Source organism: Myxocyprinus asiaticus, chromosome 3 (assembly GCF_019703515.2).
Source record: "Myxocyprinus asiaticus isolate MX2 ecotype Aquarium Trade chromosome 3, UBuf_Myxa_2, whole genome shotgun sequence".
NCBI classification, from domain to species: domain Eukaryota; kingdom Metazoa; phylum Chordata; class Actinopteri; order Cypriniformes; family Catostomidae; genus Myxocyprinus; species Myxocyprinus asiaticus.
The window spans coordinates 65,046,061-65,064,232 of record NC_059346.1 but is presented as its reverse complement, the minus strand read 5'-3'; the positions used below and the strand labels follow the sequence as shown (position 1 = coordinate 65,064,232).

The window sequence follows — 18,172 nt, the reverse complement described above, 5'->3', positions numbered from 1 at the left end:
ACCTATCATGAAGAGAATACAGAAAAAACAGCATTTCCTAATCATTATTTTTGTCTTGTTTTCCAGTAAACTTTGTTTTAGCGAGATGAGTTGTTGTCAAGAATGTAAACAAATATTGAAGATTGCAACCAAATGTAAAAGTTTAAGAACTCCGCTGTGCGTCGGGTGGTTCTTTGCCTCTACGTTGTGCATTTAAATGAGTTTAAAGCACACCTAGCCGTGGATTATCCTTTATATATATATATATATATATATATGTGTGTGTGTGTGTGTGTGTACTGATTTAGGGCCATATAGCACAATTGCAAGTGTGATATTGCTTATATACAGCAGTTCAATGAACAAGTAAATGTAAAAAAAAAAAAGGAAAAACTGAGTATGGTCATAAAAACCACATTTGTGCATGGAACTACTTTCTTACGCCATGGATCAGAATCTGCCATTGCTAGTTCAAACCAAATGATGCATCCAAGCCTCTCAAAAATATCACTTTAGAACTACTAGTATCACGGCTTGAGCTGTTTCTAACATGTTAATGGAGAAACAAGGATGTGTGTGTGTGTGTGTGTGTGTGTGTGTGTGTGTGTGAGAGAGAGAGAGAGAGAGAGAGAGAAAGAGAGAGAAATATGGAGATTGCTGATGATGCTGTAGTGTGTTAGTCAGCTTTCTGAAGATAATGTCATTTTGGTGAAATTCATCCTATTTTCTCAGTGGAAAAATAGCCATTCAAGCAGAGGTATTCCTCCCTATTTTGCGGTAGCTGGTGCGAAATATTCTTTAGCTATAGAAACCGCAATCTCCTCTGCCATTTTAAACAGCATGTCCTCTCCAGTGTGGAAACTCCGGTAAGAGGTAAGCGCCTTTAGTCTGTTGTGTCTATCAGCTGTGATGAGTTTAAAGCCGTTTAAAGCTACTTCCTAGCTTTAGTAGTGTAGTAGTAATACGAGCAATCACGGAGTGCTGTTGAATGTAAACACTGACTGACGCTGACTTCATATTACACACAAAAATGGTCTTTTGCCACAACCTGCTGGCTAAAATATGTAATGTCACAGAATTAAATGTAAAGAGACAGATAGCGCTTAACACATCTGTGCTGCTCTTACACTTTAGTTTAGAAAAGCACGAACACAAGTGGAGTGATACATGAGTACCATGGTATGAGACCATCAGTGCTCATGGAACCTCTCTCGTCCAGTCAGATTCGAGGACCGGAACTAACTGCTGTATATATATATATATATATATATATATATATATATATATATATATATATATATATATATAGTGGTATGAAAAAGTGTTTGCCCCCTTCCTGATTTCTTATTTTTTTGCATGTTTGTCACACTTAAATGTTTCAGATCATCAAACAAGTTTAAATATTAGTCAAAGAGAACACAAATAAACACAAAATGCAGTTTTTAAATGAAGGTTGTTATTATTAAGGGAAAACAAAATCCAAACCTACATGGCCCTGTGTGAAAAAGTGTTTGCCCCACCTGTTAAAACATAACTTAACTGTGGTTTATCACACCTGAGTTCAATTTCTCTAGCCACACCCAGGCCTGATTACTGCCACATCTGTTCTCAATCAAGAAATCACTTAAATAGGACCTGCCTGACAAAGTGAAGTAGACCAAAAGATCTTCAAAAGCTAGACATCATGCCGAGATCCAAAGAAATTCAGGAACAAATGAGAAAGAAAGTAATTGAGATCTATCAGTCTGGAAAAGAGAACCACAGCGAGAGCCATTATCCACAAATGGCGAAAACATGGAACAGTGGTGAACCTTCCCAGGAGTGGCCGGCCGACCAAAATTACCCCAAGAGCGCAGTGACGACTCATCCAAGAGGTCACAAAAGACCCCACAACAACATCCAAAGAACTGCAGGCCTCACTTGCCTCAGTTAAGGTCAGTGTTCATGACTCCACCATAAGAAAGAGACTGGGCAAAAATGGCCTGCATGGCAGAGTTTCAAGACGAAAACCACTGCTGAGCAAAAAGAACATTAAGGCTCGTCTCATTTTTGCCAGAAAACATCTTGATGATCCCCAAGACTTTTGGGAAAATACTTTGTGGACTGACGAGACAAAAGTTGAACTTTTTGGAAGGTGTGTGTCCCATTACATCTGGCGTAAAAGTAACACCGCATTTCAGAAAAAGAACATCATACCAACAGTAAAATATGGTGGTGGTAGTGTGATGGTCTGTGGCTGTTTTGCTGCTTCAGGACCTGGAAGACTTGCTGTGATAAATGGAACCATGAATTCTGCTTTCTACCAAAAAATCCTGGAGGAGAATGTCCGGCCATCTGTTCGTGACCTCAAGCTGAAGCGAACTTGGGTTCTGCAGCAGGACAATGATCCAAAACACACCAGCAAGTCCACCTCTGAATGGCTGAAGAAAAACAAAATGAAGACTTTGGAGTGGCCTAGTCAAAGTCCTGACCTGAATCCTATTGAGATGTTGTGGCATGACCTTAAAAAGGCAGTTCATGCTCGAAAACCCTCCAATGTGGCTGAATTCTGCAAAGATGAGTGGGCCAAAATTCCTCCACAGCGCTGTAAAAGACTCATTGCAAGGTATCGCAAACGCTTGATTGCAGTTGTTGCTGCTAAGGGTGGCCCAACCAGTTATTAGGTTTAGGGGGCAATCACTTTTTCACACAGGGCCATGTAGGTTTGGATTTTGTTTTCCCTTAATAATAACAACCTTCATTTAAAAACTGCATTTTGTGTTTACTTGTGTTATCTTTGACTAATATTTAAACTTGTTTGATGATCTGAAACATTTAAGTGTGACAAACATGCAAAAAAATAAGAAATCAGGAAGGGGGCAAACACTTTTTCACACCACTGTATATATATATATATATATATATATATATATATATATATATATATATATATATATATATATATATATACATACTGTATAAAATATCGTATCGTATTGTATCGTACGATACATAAACAAACCCATTATATTGTTTTTAAAACCAAGCAGTGCTATATTGAGAGCTGCCGAACAGTATCCACCCTGGAGAGGTGGCGCTGAGCGCTCACAGGACAACAGAGCAACACACTTACAGTACAAAGGCAAGAAGATCGATGGTAAACAGTGAGTAGATTGTACTGTAGCGGTACAGCTTGTCGAATTTGCCAGACAACGGTGTCATGTCCTGGTTCTACAGTACATCAAACAGGTCATTTTATTTACGCATTTTATTTTATTTGTGAGGCAGAAACAGCAGCAGTAAGTTTAACAGCTGCCTCTTCCAGCCGACACTGAGCGTGACATGCACATAAAGATGCTCACAAGTTATGAGTCATAACTATAAAAAAACAGCTTATTCAAAAAACCAACAACGTAATAAACCCGCGATTGCATGAGACTTATAATTATCTGCTTTTGACTTCAAAATGTAAACAGCTTTGAGAACAACACTTGCGCACATGTTATAAGTTGATTATAACGGCGGTAAAGTTTACATGCAAAGTAAAACGGGGGAAGAGGGAAAAAAAAAATGTGTGACGATCGATTTTTGCTTAAGCCGCTAACTAATATTGGATTTTGTACATATATCGTAAAATCAGATTTCAGGTTCCTCTTGAGTTTTTTTTTTTCACCACTAAATAACATTGAAAGGTGTTTTTTCCTTGCTACAGTCACTTTAGCTTGTTCACAGGGGGCTTTCAGACAACAAGGCATGATTTTCTATAAAGCTGCTTTGAATGTGTATTGTGAAAAGTGCTATACAAATATAAATGACTAGAGTGTAGACAAACTAATTCTGGCCATAGCAGCTTTGGAAATTCTGATTACAGATTATACTGCCGGTAAAACTATGATATCATTCTAATTTCACTATGAATCAGTTCTATTGCTTCTAAAAATGATCATTTTGCAGGGGAGAGTGTTTTTATATAACCTGCAGCAGTGCTCAATGCATCATATGATGAACAAGATTAACAGTCTATCAATGTATCAATCAAACTCACTCGGAATGGTGACACAGTTTTCCACGCATCTGTAACAGGTCCTGCTCGACCCGCTCCGAGCGAGATTCCAACCAGCGTCTCCGGCATGGGAGACGGGTGCTCTAACGAAGAGGACCCTAGCGTCAGTCGTTAGTGCGCCTCTTGAGGCCAGTGGAGTGAGGTTTACACAATGCACAGCTACCTACCAGCTGGCTACTGTTAGACATCATTGTTATTAGGCAATATTCATGTATGTGGTTACAGACAAATTATATATATCAGTGGAAATGCTCACAGAAAACATTTAACTTCTTCCTCTTGCCTGCACTTGACTCCAGAATCTCACACACTAACTGCCAAGAGAAGGATGATGTGAGCACCACTGTCTTCACACTCACTGGAAGTCGCTACCGAATGTCGCTTAGCAATTGCATAAAGTTGAAATTTCTCAACTTTATCTTGTCGCTCGTCACAGCAACCTCTGTCACCAATGGTAAATGTTGCTGGAAATCGCTCTGCTCTCATTAAAAAAAAAATGGGATAGTGTCGCTTTGTTGCGCAATGTCGCCGGCAGTGTGAATGGGGCTTAAGACTGTGTATGAAGTTTTAAAAAAATATCAGATTGATGTTTTATGAAAAAGCACATTTTATTTTGTCTAAGAAATCTTCTTTATATTCATGACACATGATTTTCATTATATTTAAAAAAAAATATATATATATATATATATATATATATATATATATATATATATATATATATATTTATTTTTTACCATGAAATAAAAATGTCGCACTTTATATTAGGTGGCCTTAACTACTATGTACTAACATTAAATACATACAAGACTATGTATGTACTGTGTAACTACAGGTTGTTCTACAAAATTCCCACATTTATTGCTACTGAGGTTGAGGTACGGGTAGGTTTAGGAGTAAGGGTAGGGTTAGGATTAGGGGTTAGAGTTTGGTTTTGGGGAAAGGGTTGGGTTTGGGGTAAAGTTAACAGTGTAATTACAAATGTAATTAAATGCAAGAACTTTAAAAGTAATTACAATGCAACAACATATACAGTATGTACATAATAAGTATATTGTATCAAATGGTGAAGTACATAGTAGTTGAGGCCATCTAATATAAATTGGGTCAAAAAAAATGTTTCAATTATTTTTTTTAATTAATGATTAAGTTGTGTATTTACAACCCGTTCCCACTCCCGAGGTGTCATAGGGAGGTGTTACTGTCAATCTTTGTATATTATTGTGTGTTTAACAGTAATCTGTTTTATTATACCTCTAAATATATTAGTGTAGTTACATTGCGCAATCATATATATATATATATATATATATATATATATATATATATATATATATATATATATATATATATTAGATTCCCTAACCCAGTGGTTCTCAGTTTTTTTTAGTCACACCTCCCTTTGAATCAAGAAAAACTTTCACGCATTCGCCCCTCTGTGTTTTAGACATTTAACAATTTACATTTTAATTATGCCTATATACTTTTTAAAACAAGTTTCTTCTTAACTTCAGTCTCCTAGAGTATAAAGTTCAGCATTAAAAAGAGGCTGCTTGAGGCCACCATTTTTTTTTTTTTTAGCTGGGTACACACGCACTTAACATCCGCCCATGTTTTTTTCCCACACTGAATTTCCCACACTGCCCTAACCCAACCCCATTCCTAAACCTAACCAATCAACAATATAAAACATGTAACAGACTGGTACATTTAATCACAATAATTAGATTTACATTACACTATTATATAGATATTTATGAGCACCCGACCTCACCTCTACATCAAAATCTAAACATTTCTCAACAATATAGCAAGCAGATAAAAGTAAAGTCTGAATAATTAATTTTAAATTATGATACAAAAGCACTATAATAGTATTCCAAATTATACAATAGAGGGGGGCCTGGGTAGCTCAGCAAGTAAAGATGCTGACTACCACACCTGGAGTCGCAAGTTCGAATCCAGGGCATGCTGAGTGAATCCAGTCAGGCTTCCTAAGCAACCAATTGGCCCGGTTGCTAGGGTGGGTAGAGTCACGTTGGGTTAACCTCCTCGTGGTCGCTCTAATGTGGTTTTTGCTCTAGGTGGGGTGCGTGGTGAGTTGTGTGTGGATGCTGCAGAGAATAGCGTGAAGCCTCCACACACGCTACGTCTCACAGTAACGCACTCAACAAGCCACGTGATAAGATGCACGGATTGACGGTCTCAGACGCTGAGGCAACTGAGATTCATCCTCCACCACCCGGATTGAGGCGAGTCACTATGCCACCACGAGGACTTAGGGCACATTCGGAATTGGGCATTCCAAATTGGGGAGAAAAAGGGGAGAAAATTCCTTCCCCCCCCACCAATTTTTTTTTTTTTTAAATAATTATACGATAGAATTGTGTGAGGAACAGAGTGAAACTGTGGGGCAGATTCACTAAGAATTAATTGCGCCCTGTAAAAGCGCAGTTTTTTTTTTTTTTTTTTTTTTTGCACGCACTAACTGCGCTCGTTTAGTGCCCGATTCTCTAAAGGAATTATGCAGATCAGGCAACGGCGCAAACATGCCCACAAAATCGCTGCTGAACATGTCGAATATAGCCGAGGATGCCACAGACCACCATATTTGACACACACTGCTGGGATCACAGCATCACTTTTATCCAGAAACCTGGATCATCTCTTAAACATGCAGAACGTGTACTTGACAACACCACGCAGAATGCCACAGAGATCAGATAATGCTGATAAGGCTCAGGCCTATAACCAAGATTCTTCAATTCTTGAAGACGATTCTTAAACTTTTATATTTGGTTGCAATCTTCAATATTTGCTAACATTCTTGACAACAACTTATCTCGCTAAAACAAAGCCTGTACCAGGACTGCCGTCACCATTAACTTTACTTTTAAACATGGTATTTCCTGTTGTCCTTGCAGATGTTATGGCTCCCTGTATATCCCCCCCGCCCCCCCCAGACTCATCTGTAAATCAGCAGAAAGCGTGTGTACTAGTATTCGGCAGAAGTTGCCCTTTACAATGTGTGTGAGTTGCATATTAGAAACACAACACTGCTGATTCTGAAGTATTGACTCTTCTATCATGTTTTGACATTTCAGTTTTATATTCAGAACTGGTTCTGTTTTTAATTTTGTTTTGTTTTTCTTTTCTTTTTTTTAAATACTGGAGCCAAATGATTGTTATGACGTACCATAGTCTGTTAATGATTTTTGAATGTCTGAAAAAAGGACTGCTAGGGGGGCGCTCATGAGCATCAATCTGAAACCTCATCTGGAACAAATGTTCACTTTGCTGAGTGATGGCATTGGTCACAGATAGCACGCACAACTGACTGTCCATGTTTGAAGCATCAGCATTGAGAAGGGCGGGATTTAGTTCCAATGTCTCAGGAAGTGACCTCTGACCCCTATGTCAGAAAGGACATGGTTTATTCTGGAGATTATTTATTAGCTGCTGGCAGCATATTCAATAAAATAAAAAATAACTATCTCTGCCTTATTTTAATCTCTGTAGATTTGAATGGAATCTGTAAACCGAATTCTGTACCTGGAAACAGGAATGATTGGATTGTCCTGAAGGAAATGACGCCAGGCTGCTTGACAGACTTCATCACTAAGGACGGGGTGGAAGTTCACATCCTTAAGCTGCTGTTCTCACCAGTACGTGAGTTCTTGAGAAAGCGTTGTTAGTATACTGTACATCACTGAGATTTTTTATTTTTTTTTTCAAAAGAAATGTTGGCATTCATCTCATTGCTGTAACACTGAGGTAGGCTCACGGCAAGAAGTTTTATGAATCCAAGTGTGTAGAAAACACAAACTTACAGTATATCCATGAACAACAAGAACAAGGTAAAAAGGTAATCCAAAATAAAAATAAAAAACCCATAACACAAGAAACAGCACTAACTGGAACCAACACACAACTTAACTATGTAAATAACTGACACAGACTGAACAAAACAAAGGGCTTAAATACACAGACCAGGGTAACAAGATAACAAGACAACCAATGACAGAACAGAACTGAGGAACAAGATAACATGACTAACAAAGGCAAAGAAACAAGAACCAATGATAAGACATGACTAATGAACCAAAGAACAAAGCACAGAACACATGACAGAACCAAAATGTGTGTTCGACTTCATGCAGCGCTGCGCAGACCGATCGGCGCCTGACTTGAAGCAGTGCATGTCGGTTAGAAATGTTGTCCGACTGTAGTCGGCACCAGCGCAGCGTCACCAAGGCGTATGCCATTAAAGAAACGCAAGACGAGATTGAAGTTGTTCCAAAGCTGACGACACAGCTTATTCGTAATTGGCCAGATTCTCCGATGACACCGATGACGTGCGCTTCATGTGCTGAGTTCTGAATGGCATACTACCCAAACTACTCTTACTACTTACTATTGCCATGTTAGTTTAAAAGAGAAGTATGGTAGTATGCCATTACCAAGGTGTTTATTCTGATTGTCCATTGTTGCCAAAGGTTTGCCAGAGGCTCACCACTACTGGCGAAGAGCTGGAAACTTCTGGCAAACGTTTGCGGCAAATCAAATGCTAATTTGCATGTGAAAATAACAAATGGCAAATTTGGTGAAAATTTGTGGCAAGTTTGCAGATAGTTTACATTTTTTTATAAGGGAAACTAGACATGAACAGACAAGACATGTTACAATTGCAAACCAACTACTGAAAAGTTTAGATAAACAGTTTAGATAAGCCTGTGTGCCGGTGCTGGTTTTATGCTGGTCTAGCTGGTGGACCACCAGCACACCAATATCCAGAACATAACATATGCTGGTGAGCTTTTGTCAGTAGGGTTAAACACAGAAGAGGATTCATCTATCAAGAATCAGACAATTTATAAACTTTTTATACTGCATCACTCTTGGTCTGTGTGATCTTGTTGGTGACAAACAGGTTCAAACGTGTATTACAGACTTCAGTATGACAACTGTGAGACTTGAAATTATCAGTGGGGATGAAGCATACTATGCCAACACTAACATTAACATACCAAAATGTACCATACTACAAATATGTTTTTTACATAGTAACATGCAGTGGCGGCCCATGCATTTTAAGTCTAGGCCTTCAGTTCGATTCATTCCATTAAGAAAACACCTTTTCAAAATGAATAAGACACCCTATGCCTATGGACATCATACATTATGTCACAGCCCACTAATAATACCAATTGACATTTAAGTCATGACAGTGAATGTTTTGTTAGGGTACACAGTTACTTTTAAAAACTCCGGATGTTGCTATAACAATGGAAAGAGCACTTACCAGTTTACTTGAAATGAAAATCAGCCCTCCTTTAATAAATCAATCACACAGTCATGCAGAACATCTCAGGATTTTAAATCCATAAGGATCTCTTTCTCAATGGTGATTACAGCCGACTCATCGGCTTGATCGCACTCTTCGCTTTCAAATTACGTACATCACTTAAAGTGTCATTGCATCACTCAAGGCCAGCTAGAAGACCTCGACTGAAACATATCCTAATGTTCACACCCACAAGAACAAATAAATCAATCTGATTGGCTGATGAATCTGACAATTCAAATTTAGATGCCCATTCACTTGCCCTATTGAGGGATTCTTTTGAAATTCAAACTCAAAATCACGTGCTGCACGAAACAGCCGTCAAGCTCTCTTGTAAGCATCAAAGAATAAATTCTAATTGGATAAACTTTTTGACCTTCCCTATTCGCTTGGGCCATAAATTATTGAAAATACATAGTCAAAAAGGTAAATTAGAAAGACAGGATGAAAAAATATTTATTTATTTGTCAAGTTAGGCCAGCAGAGAAGGCTTTGCTGGCGCTGAGAATTCGCCACTGCTAACATGGCAATACCATATTTTTTTTGCACCATGTTTTTTATGTACCATGGTTGTAACATGGCATTCTTTGAAGTACCTTGGATTACCATGTAAATACCATGGTACTACCATGTTTTTTAGACATGTACAATGGTAGTGCCATGGTTTTCTTTAAAGTACCTTGGGATACCATGTAAATACCATGGCAATACCATATTTTTGGGCATGTATCATGGTTGTACCATTGTATTTTTTGAAGTGCATTGGATTACTATGTATATACCATGGTACTACCATGTTTGTTGTTAGACATGTACAGTGGTAGTACCATGGTATTCTTTGAAGTACCTTGGATTACCATGTAAATACCATGGTAATACCAAGTTTGTGGACAACTACCATAGTAGTACCATGGTATTCTGAGAACCTTACAATACCTTGCAAATACCATAGTAATACCATGTTTTTGGACATGTACCATAGTTGTACCATGGTATTCTTTAAAGTACCTTGGGATACCATGCAAATACCATGGCAATACCATGGCAGCCTTTTGCAGTTTAATAATCACATTGGGTCACGTAGCTGTCTGCTGTTCCGGAAGTGAGATGCTACCGTCAAAAACACACAGAAACGGAAATGGCTTCACTCCAAAAGAAAAGCTTCTTCCAAAACAAAAGCTCAATTTAAATAGAAAAAAATTATGACAGAACTGTAATACTACTGTAATACTACTACTACTAATAATTATAATAATACATCAATAGTAATTGTATAATATTTAATCAATATCTCATATCTGTGATGCTCTGTTATGCAGCACTTTATTTGACAAAATATAACTACAGTGTTCTATTTTGGATTGTGCTGTGATGTCGGTATTGGCGAGTCCGAAAAGGAAGTGTCGGTACTTGTACACGTTCTCAAACAAATGGTATCGGGATATCCCTAATCAAACATGACTATGATGATAAAACATGATCAAATATGTCTTCTGAGCCATGATATAGCAACCTTTAAACAAACAAATAAATAAATATAAATATAATAATAATAATAATAATAAAAATAATACTCTTTTGGGAAGCCTTATTGAATCCAAAACACTAGATGATTTTTTTGCCCATGAGTATCCTGTTCATAAAGTTTTAGTTTGTTCTTTTTTTTTTGGTGATGAAAGCGGTGATTGCCATTTTTTTTTTTTTTTTTTTTTTCAAACACATTTCTTTACAAACTGAAAGGAAAATTATCTCTAAACCAGCTAAAGCTGAAACAGACTGAAACATGTTTATGCGATAAGATAAAGGAAGCCTTTATCAGCCTCCTCATTCTGTCCAGTTTCAAGTTTTGGCCCACTTCTTAAAGACAGATTCAACAAAACAAACACTGTCATCGATTTAATATCCAGACTTTGTTACATTGACGTCATCAGAAGACTTTCAGCAAACAAAGAGTGAGTTTAAAGTGATCCAAAACTAAAAATTCTGCCATCATTTACTCCCCCTCATTTTGTTTCAAACCAATATGACTTTCTTCTGTGGAGCACAAAAGGAGATGTTTAGCAGTGTTCATGCTGCTCTTTTCCAAACAATGAAAGCAAATGTTAATTTATACTGCCAAACTCCAAAGATGACAACAACAACAACAACAACAAAAAAGACTTTACATTAATGTTTTCTTTTGTTAAGGGTTTATAAAGGGGTTAATGAATTATTAATAAGTAATTTATAAATGAATTCTTAATCATTGATATGTAGTTATAACAACTTAAAAAAGGACAACTTTATGCAGTACTTGCAAAATAGTGAGCTTTAAACTTACATGTTATAAATGCTTAATAAATACACTTATCCATACTTATATTAACCAAAACATAAAATGGTCTAATTCATGATTTATGTCACAATGCAGCAAAAATAGACTATTATAGTTAGATGAATAGAAGTAATTATGTTATTTTGTGTTTATATTGATTACTGTAATGTCTTGACTCACTTGTGTTGTCTCTTTCCTTGTCATGTTGATTTTAAAAAGATGGTGCTACTCCGAGTGCTGTCCCAATTTACCTAGTCCTAGTTACCTGCAAGTAAAACACTTTTTAGCTCTTCATGCTCTTTCACAGCATATATCATATAATAAAGCCTGATGACAATCAAACCATACTGAACTTTATGCACATAGGTTTCAAATATAAATGTAAATAAATCTTTCATTTAACATTAAAGTATATTTTAATAGGTTAAGTGTTATTAAGCATATTTTATCATGTGATGTAAGTGGCTCTTGACTAAGTGACTGTTTGGCAGGTATTGCATGAAAGTCACCATTTTTATGCATGTTGTTATAACCGCTTATCAATTATTTATAAAGCTTCCATAAATAACTTAATGGTCATTAATGAACTTTTTTATAAACCCTTAACAAAGGGTTATAAAACATTAATGTAAAGCGTTACCAAAGTATTATACAACTCGTTATATTCCAACCCTTCTGAAGTCATACATACGGAGCAGACCCAAATTGTCCCAAAAGTCATTATTGACTCAAATTGGTTCCCTCTAGCATAGCTCAAATATCTTATATGATTGTATTGAAATGATCAAATAAGATGCGTCTTGCCAGGTTGCCGTCAATGATGCTGAGCTCCATTGGTTCTCATGTGTCACGTGACCAATCATGGTGCTGCAAGTTTGAGAGCTACAGCAAAGGGGAAGATTAAGAGTGAACAATGACTCAAAGCAATCATATGGCTTCAGAAGACTTGGAATACAGCATACAAGTTGTACAGACTTGGTGCTTTTTACCTTTTAGAAGCTCGTCAGGCCTTGATCACTGTATGCTTTCATTGTATGGAAAAGAGCAGCTCGGACATTCTGCTAAACATCTAAGTAAGACAATCATATATGGTTTGAACAACATGAAGTTGTGTAAATGATGACAACATTAAAACATTTTTTTTGCAGAACTAACACTTTTTTATTCTAGAGTGGAAGCAGCCACACACACACACACACACACCACACACACACACACACACACATACCACACACACACACACACACACACAGAGAGTGAGAGAGGGAGGAGTGGAAATTAGTTGCGTTGAAGTGGGAGGAGCTTCCAGTCTTCATTGATGTCACTCGCTGGCAGCATTCTGGGGATGTTGGCCGTGAGCCGAGTCTGAACCACTGGAGCCGACCCGAGTTCAACTGAGAGCCAAAGAATAACGGGAAGCTGTTATGCATCAGCAAAGCCCTGAAAAAAAAAGTGCTCTTGAGAAAAAAATTAGCAAAGGGAAAACAATTGTATCTTTAAAGTACAGGATCAAAAATAGCCAGGGCGAGTGATCAGGCACCGCGGTGGACATTGTTTGACCCAAACGGAGTGAGGTGGACAGCGATGGATTATGGGAGGGCTTGCGTTTCTGTAAGTGCCATTGAGGATTTGTGCAAATTATTAACGTGACCGGAAAGTTTCTTTCAATGCGCAGTTTCCATCTTAAATATAGAAGCCTACTCCTGCGCGTCTGCTGCCCAGACAATAAAATGAGACTCGGAAATCAAACTAAACCAAATTCCACTGAAAACCCCACAACCTGTCAAACTCACAACCACACAGAACACAACTTCAAGGAATATTCCGGGTTCAACACAGGTTAAGCTCAATCGACAGCATTTGTGGCATAATGTTGATACCACAAAAATTTATTTCGACTCGTCCCTCCTTTTCTTTAAAAAAAGGCAAACATCTGGGTTGCAGTGAAGCACTTACAATGGAAATCAATGAGGCCAATGTGTAAATGTTAAAATACTCACTGTTTAAAAAGTATGAAAAATTACAATATGCTTGTTAACATGGTTTTAGTGCAATGAAATATATTACAAACCTTTTCTGTGTAAAGTTATATCCACTTTTACAACTTTGTTGCCATGATGACGTAATGCTGTAAACCCTGCAATCCGCAAAAATGATGTTTAAAAACAGCTCAAATAATAAACAGGTTTTAACAGAATAATAATAAAAATTAAAAAAAATCCAGTGAATTTGACAGATATTTCTGTTACACTTTAATATAATGTTTCATTTGATAACATTAGTTAACATGAACTAACAATTATTAAACTTGGTTAGTGTTCATTTCAACATACTATACTAACACATTTTTAAATCAAAAGTTGTATATGTGAACATTAGCTGTGCTCTATGAGCTAAAATAAACTAACAATGAACAATTGTATTTTATTAACTAATATTAACAAAGATGAATAAATACTGTAAAAAATATGTTGTTCAATGCTAGTTCATGATACCTAATGCATGAATTAATGTTAACAAATGTAACTGTATTATAAAGTGCTACCAGATTCATATCAGTTTTAAATATGGCTGTTAATTGATTAAATTAATCAAATTAATTACATTACATTGATATGCCGTTTAATTAATCAAATTAATCACAATTATTCACATCAATATGAAAGGCCCCCAAATACAAATGGTTAAAATATACAGTACTGTGCAAAAAACTTAGGCACATAAGATGTTTCACAAAAGCATTTGTCTTAAGATGGTTATTTATATCTTCAGCTTTCGTGTGTCAATAGGAAATATAAATGTTAGACTCCCAAACATTACTCTTGCAAATAGAAAAGATTAGAATAGAAGAACAGGGAGCCCTGCAACAGATGTCATGGCCCCCCACAGAGCCCCCACTGAACATCAAGTCAGTCTGAGATTACATAAAGAGACAGAAGCAATTGAGACAGATGAAATAGATAGAAGAACTGTGGTGAATTCTCCAAGAAGCCTGGAACATCCTATCTGCCAACAACCAAGAAAAACTGTGTCCAGGTGTAAGTAGGAGAATTGGGGCTGTTTTAAAGGCAAAGGTGGTCACACCGAATATTGATTTAGCTTTTTTATGTTTACTGGACTTTGTATGATGTAAACTGATAAATTAAAACTATTTATGGCATTATTTTTGAAGACATCCTCACTATGCAACATTTTTCACAAGTGCCTAAAACTTTTGCTCTGTACTGTATATAAATAATTATAAATAAGATATAATGAATATAATAATTCTTCATTATTTTGGCAGACAAGTAAGACAAGTAATATCATTGGTCTACAGTCCACAACAATACATGTGCACGTCAGTGTACACATGCATCAGAAGGACGCTTTTGCAGCGTGTCACTTTGGTTGCGTTGCATCATAAACAGTGTTTTTAGGACGCTGTTACAAGTTAAACGTAGTTTGGAACTTAGAAAAACACATGTTGAGACCCCTGCATACAGAGTTGTGCTCCGTCCAGCTGTGTTTTGAATGCAAGAACGTGTTCATGCTCATCTTTTGCTGTGTGCTGTTGAGCCAAACCGGTTCTCTACACTTTCACTGCACGGATCATTGTTAAGTGTGGTTTGCTGCCTGTACAGCTGCTCGTTGCACTAACTACCCCCTGCTGACTGAGACTCATAAAATCATGAAGGTGGTATTTCAAGTTTATAATTCTTAGATGGTAGAAAAAGTCCTTTTTTAAAGAAAAACGGTCCAGGGGCATGATTATTTTTTTAATACGTTATTTCTTATATTAAATTGCACTGAACCCCTTAGTTTAAAACTTGCATCTCTACTTTACCTACACACACACAAACTCACAGAATCAAATCTACACAAGCACACACGTTCCTTTCCTTTATTAGCTCATGCTGTCACACCAAACCTTCCTAACAACTTGTTGACAGCAGTTGCCACAAACCTGTGTGATTTGAGCTTAGTGTAGAGTGTGCGATGAACATGAAACACAGTCATGTTGACCGCGGCGAGTCTTTATTAGCTCAGCGGTGGAACTCTGTGGTGCAGCGGGAGGCTGAACCATTGCTGAAAACCACACGGCGAGCACGGCAGGCCGTGGCTGATCGATTTAATAAAGCCATGAAGAAACACAATGTTCTTCTATGCTCTGCACCGGGTGGCTCTTTTAAACAGAGCACTCATGTGCGATACTTCAGACAGACCGACACGTTATGATCTGAATGCTTCAGTTTAACTACACATCCATGTTAATTACACTTTTAAACAGGTGCGATTTTCTTGATGTGTTAAAAGCCCAGTAAAATCAGCATGAGGCTTCTAACAGTAATTACACTTGTCACAGGAAAGACACTTTTGCCAAAAGACACTTTTTTATATCTTCATATTTTTTGTCTCTGTTCTTACTGGCTAAACAGCATGAGTACATTACAGTATTATACATTTGCATTGCATTTTTACATAACAGTGTTTCTTCAACTTCAGGCACTTTCAGGCCTGTGAATTTCTAGAAAGTAAAATCCATAAAACAAATTATAAGTAAAATAAAAAAATCACACTCATTGGTTTATTTCATTGTCTGCTACTAACAAGGTCCAACAGTGTATGTGCATGCATCACAGGAGATTTATGTCATGAAAATTCCCACCGCAGTGTCATTTCCAGCACATCATAAATTCTGTATTGTGTTTTATGGAATTCTGTGCTGGAAGTGACACTGATGGAACATATTTAATGTTTATCAAATAAAATGGCCAACTTCTTTGTCTTGCTGAGGCTAATTTCATAGCTAACATTTTATGTATCCTAAATGCACACAATTGCAGCTTGATGGATTTTTTTCCCTTTCTTACAAACATCACTTATTTCATCTCAAGCATGCTCTTTACTGAAACTTTTGTCGACTTGGCTAATAAGTACACTTCCCTTTAAACATTTTTGTTATTTTTTTTATTAATAGAAATCACAACACAATTAATGCATTTATGCCATACTCTACAATGTCAAAGGTCAAAAGTTTCATTAAATAAAAGGAAATAAAAAACGAACAGCATGTCAAAATAATTGCCAAAGCAGCATTTAATTGGTTGTAGACCGTTTGTGATCAGTCATTTTTAAATCATTCTGGCTATATGTTCCAAGGGAATACTAGAGTGCAGCTTACTGCATACTGTGAAATATGCACAGTATGTTTCTTTTCAAAATAAGTGTGTTTTAAAAATATGTATTTTTAAAGCTACACTATGTAACTTTTTTTTTTTTGTTGTTAAAAAATAACAAAATGTTATTAATGAGAGAGTGCAACAAAAATCCATCTTCCAAACCATGTCTTTACCCAAATAAACCTGTAAATATTATTGATATTTTAGAGCTGTCGGGACGGGAAATTGCATACATACGTCATTCACCCGTGCGTGTCACGCCATATCTGTACACAGAGAAAATAAGATCCAGCTACTGTAGCACGTGTGTGGGAGTAGCGTGAAGCTGAAAGTTTGTTGTCACAATGAACGAGAAAAATTGACCATGGATCATTCAAAACGGCAAACCTCCGAGGAATCACCGGTTGTATAAACAAAGAAACCCCGAACAGAGTCTACAAGCAAAAAGGGAAAGTGACAGAGTCCGTAATAAAACCCAAATCAACATCGGCTTGGCTTTTCAGAGGTGGCAACATCTCCAAGATCAGTGTTTCCAGTAAGTCAAAACAACAGCATAAGAAAGGGCACTTACCTGCTCAGATGACATGTTTTCGGATATCCGTCTTTTCCTTTCTTTCGTTATTTATTTGTCCATTCGCTCTGATAAGATATCCTGTATCCATGTGTACACAGGTGCCTTGAACCGCATTCATCCGCGCAGAGGAGCAGAGCTGAAGCACAACTTCATAACATAACAGTTTTCTTCCGCAAGACACATGCAGTTTTCTTTTTTAACCGCTAGAGGGCCAAAAGTTACATAGTGTAACATATCATCTGGCAAAAATGCAAATAAAAAGTTTTTGCAGTTCAATCAAATATTGAGTAAATAGAGATGACTACATAGAGATGATCTGTTCTTTTTCAAAGATTGGTTGTTTTTATCGATAGCATCATACAGGTATTTGGCTCCAGGGTTTTGCTGCAATAGCTCTGTCTGCATCTGGACAATGTCAAGTTTTCATGTTTATCATGCTTCACTGCAGAGATGCTTCTCAGTTCTCAGTCATGTCATATGCTCGCTGTTTGGTTTGCATCAGAAATGACGTTACTTTGTGGTCCTCAGCTTCAGTTTTGGTCTCATCAGTCACACTCAAGAATGTCATGATGATGTCGCCAAGATGTCGTGTTTTTTCACTCATATTCCAAGTGTGTGTGCAGTTGTTTTCACATCCCCACACTGAAGAAAGTAATAACCTGCAATTGTTATCTTAAGGAACTTTTTCTACACGATCTAACCCTTACATTTTTGTTCATTTATTTATTGGTGTAACAATGTATTCAGGTTGATTCAT

General features: G+C 37.0%; 1 protein-coding gene and 1 long non-coding RNA gene across 5 annotated transcripts in view; one reads left to right on the top strand and one right to left on the bottom strand.

Annotated features, from left to right (window-relative positions):
• LOC127426482 (uncharacterized) overlaps positions 1-17,794 on the bottom strand; it is a 43,152-nt gene extending 25,358 nt beyond the window's left edge. Inside the window, exons 1-3 of one of the 2 annotated variants that reach the window (XR_007894782.1) lie at positions 17,413-17,794; positions 13,751-13,816; positions 11,077-13,119 (exon numbers count right to left, since the gene is read on the bottom strand). This is a non-coding gene — a long non-coding RNA (uncharacterized LOC127426482). Of the gene's footprint in view, positions 1-11,076; positions 13,120-13,750; positions 13,817-17,412 lie in introns of those variants that run through there. The other variant, XR_007894783.1, reaches the window with a different exon arrangement.
• LOC127426156 (endoglin-like) overlaps positions 1-18,172 on the top strand; it is a 77,954-nt gene that overhangs the window by 19,405 nt on the left and 40,377 nt on the right. For 2 of the 3 annotated variants that reach the window (XM_051672741.1, XM_051672751.1), the window contains exon 3: positions 7,541-7,686. In XM_051672741.1, the coding sequence (XP_051528701.1) occupies positions 7,541-7,686 (146 nt within the window). Of the gene's footprint in view, positions 1-7,540; positions 7,691-18,172 lie in introns of those variants that run through there. The other variant, XM_051672760.1, reaches the window with a different exon arrangement.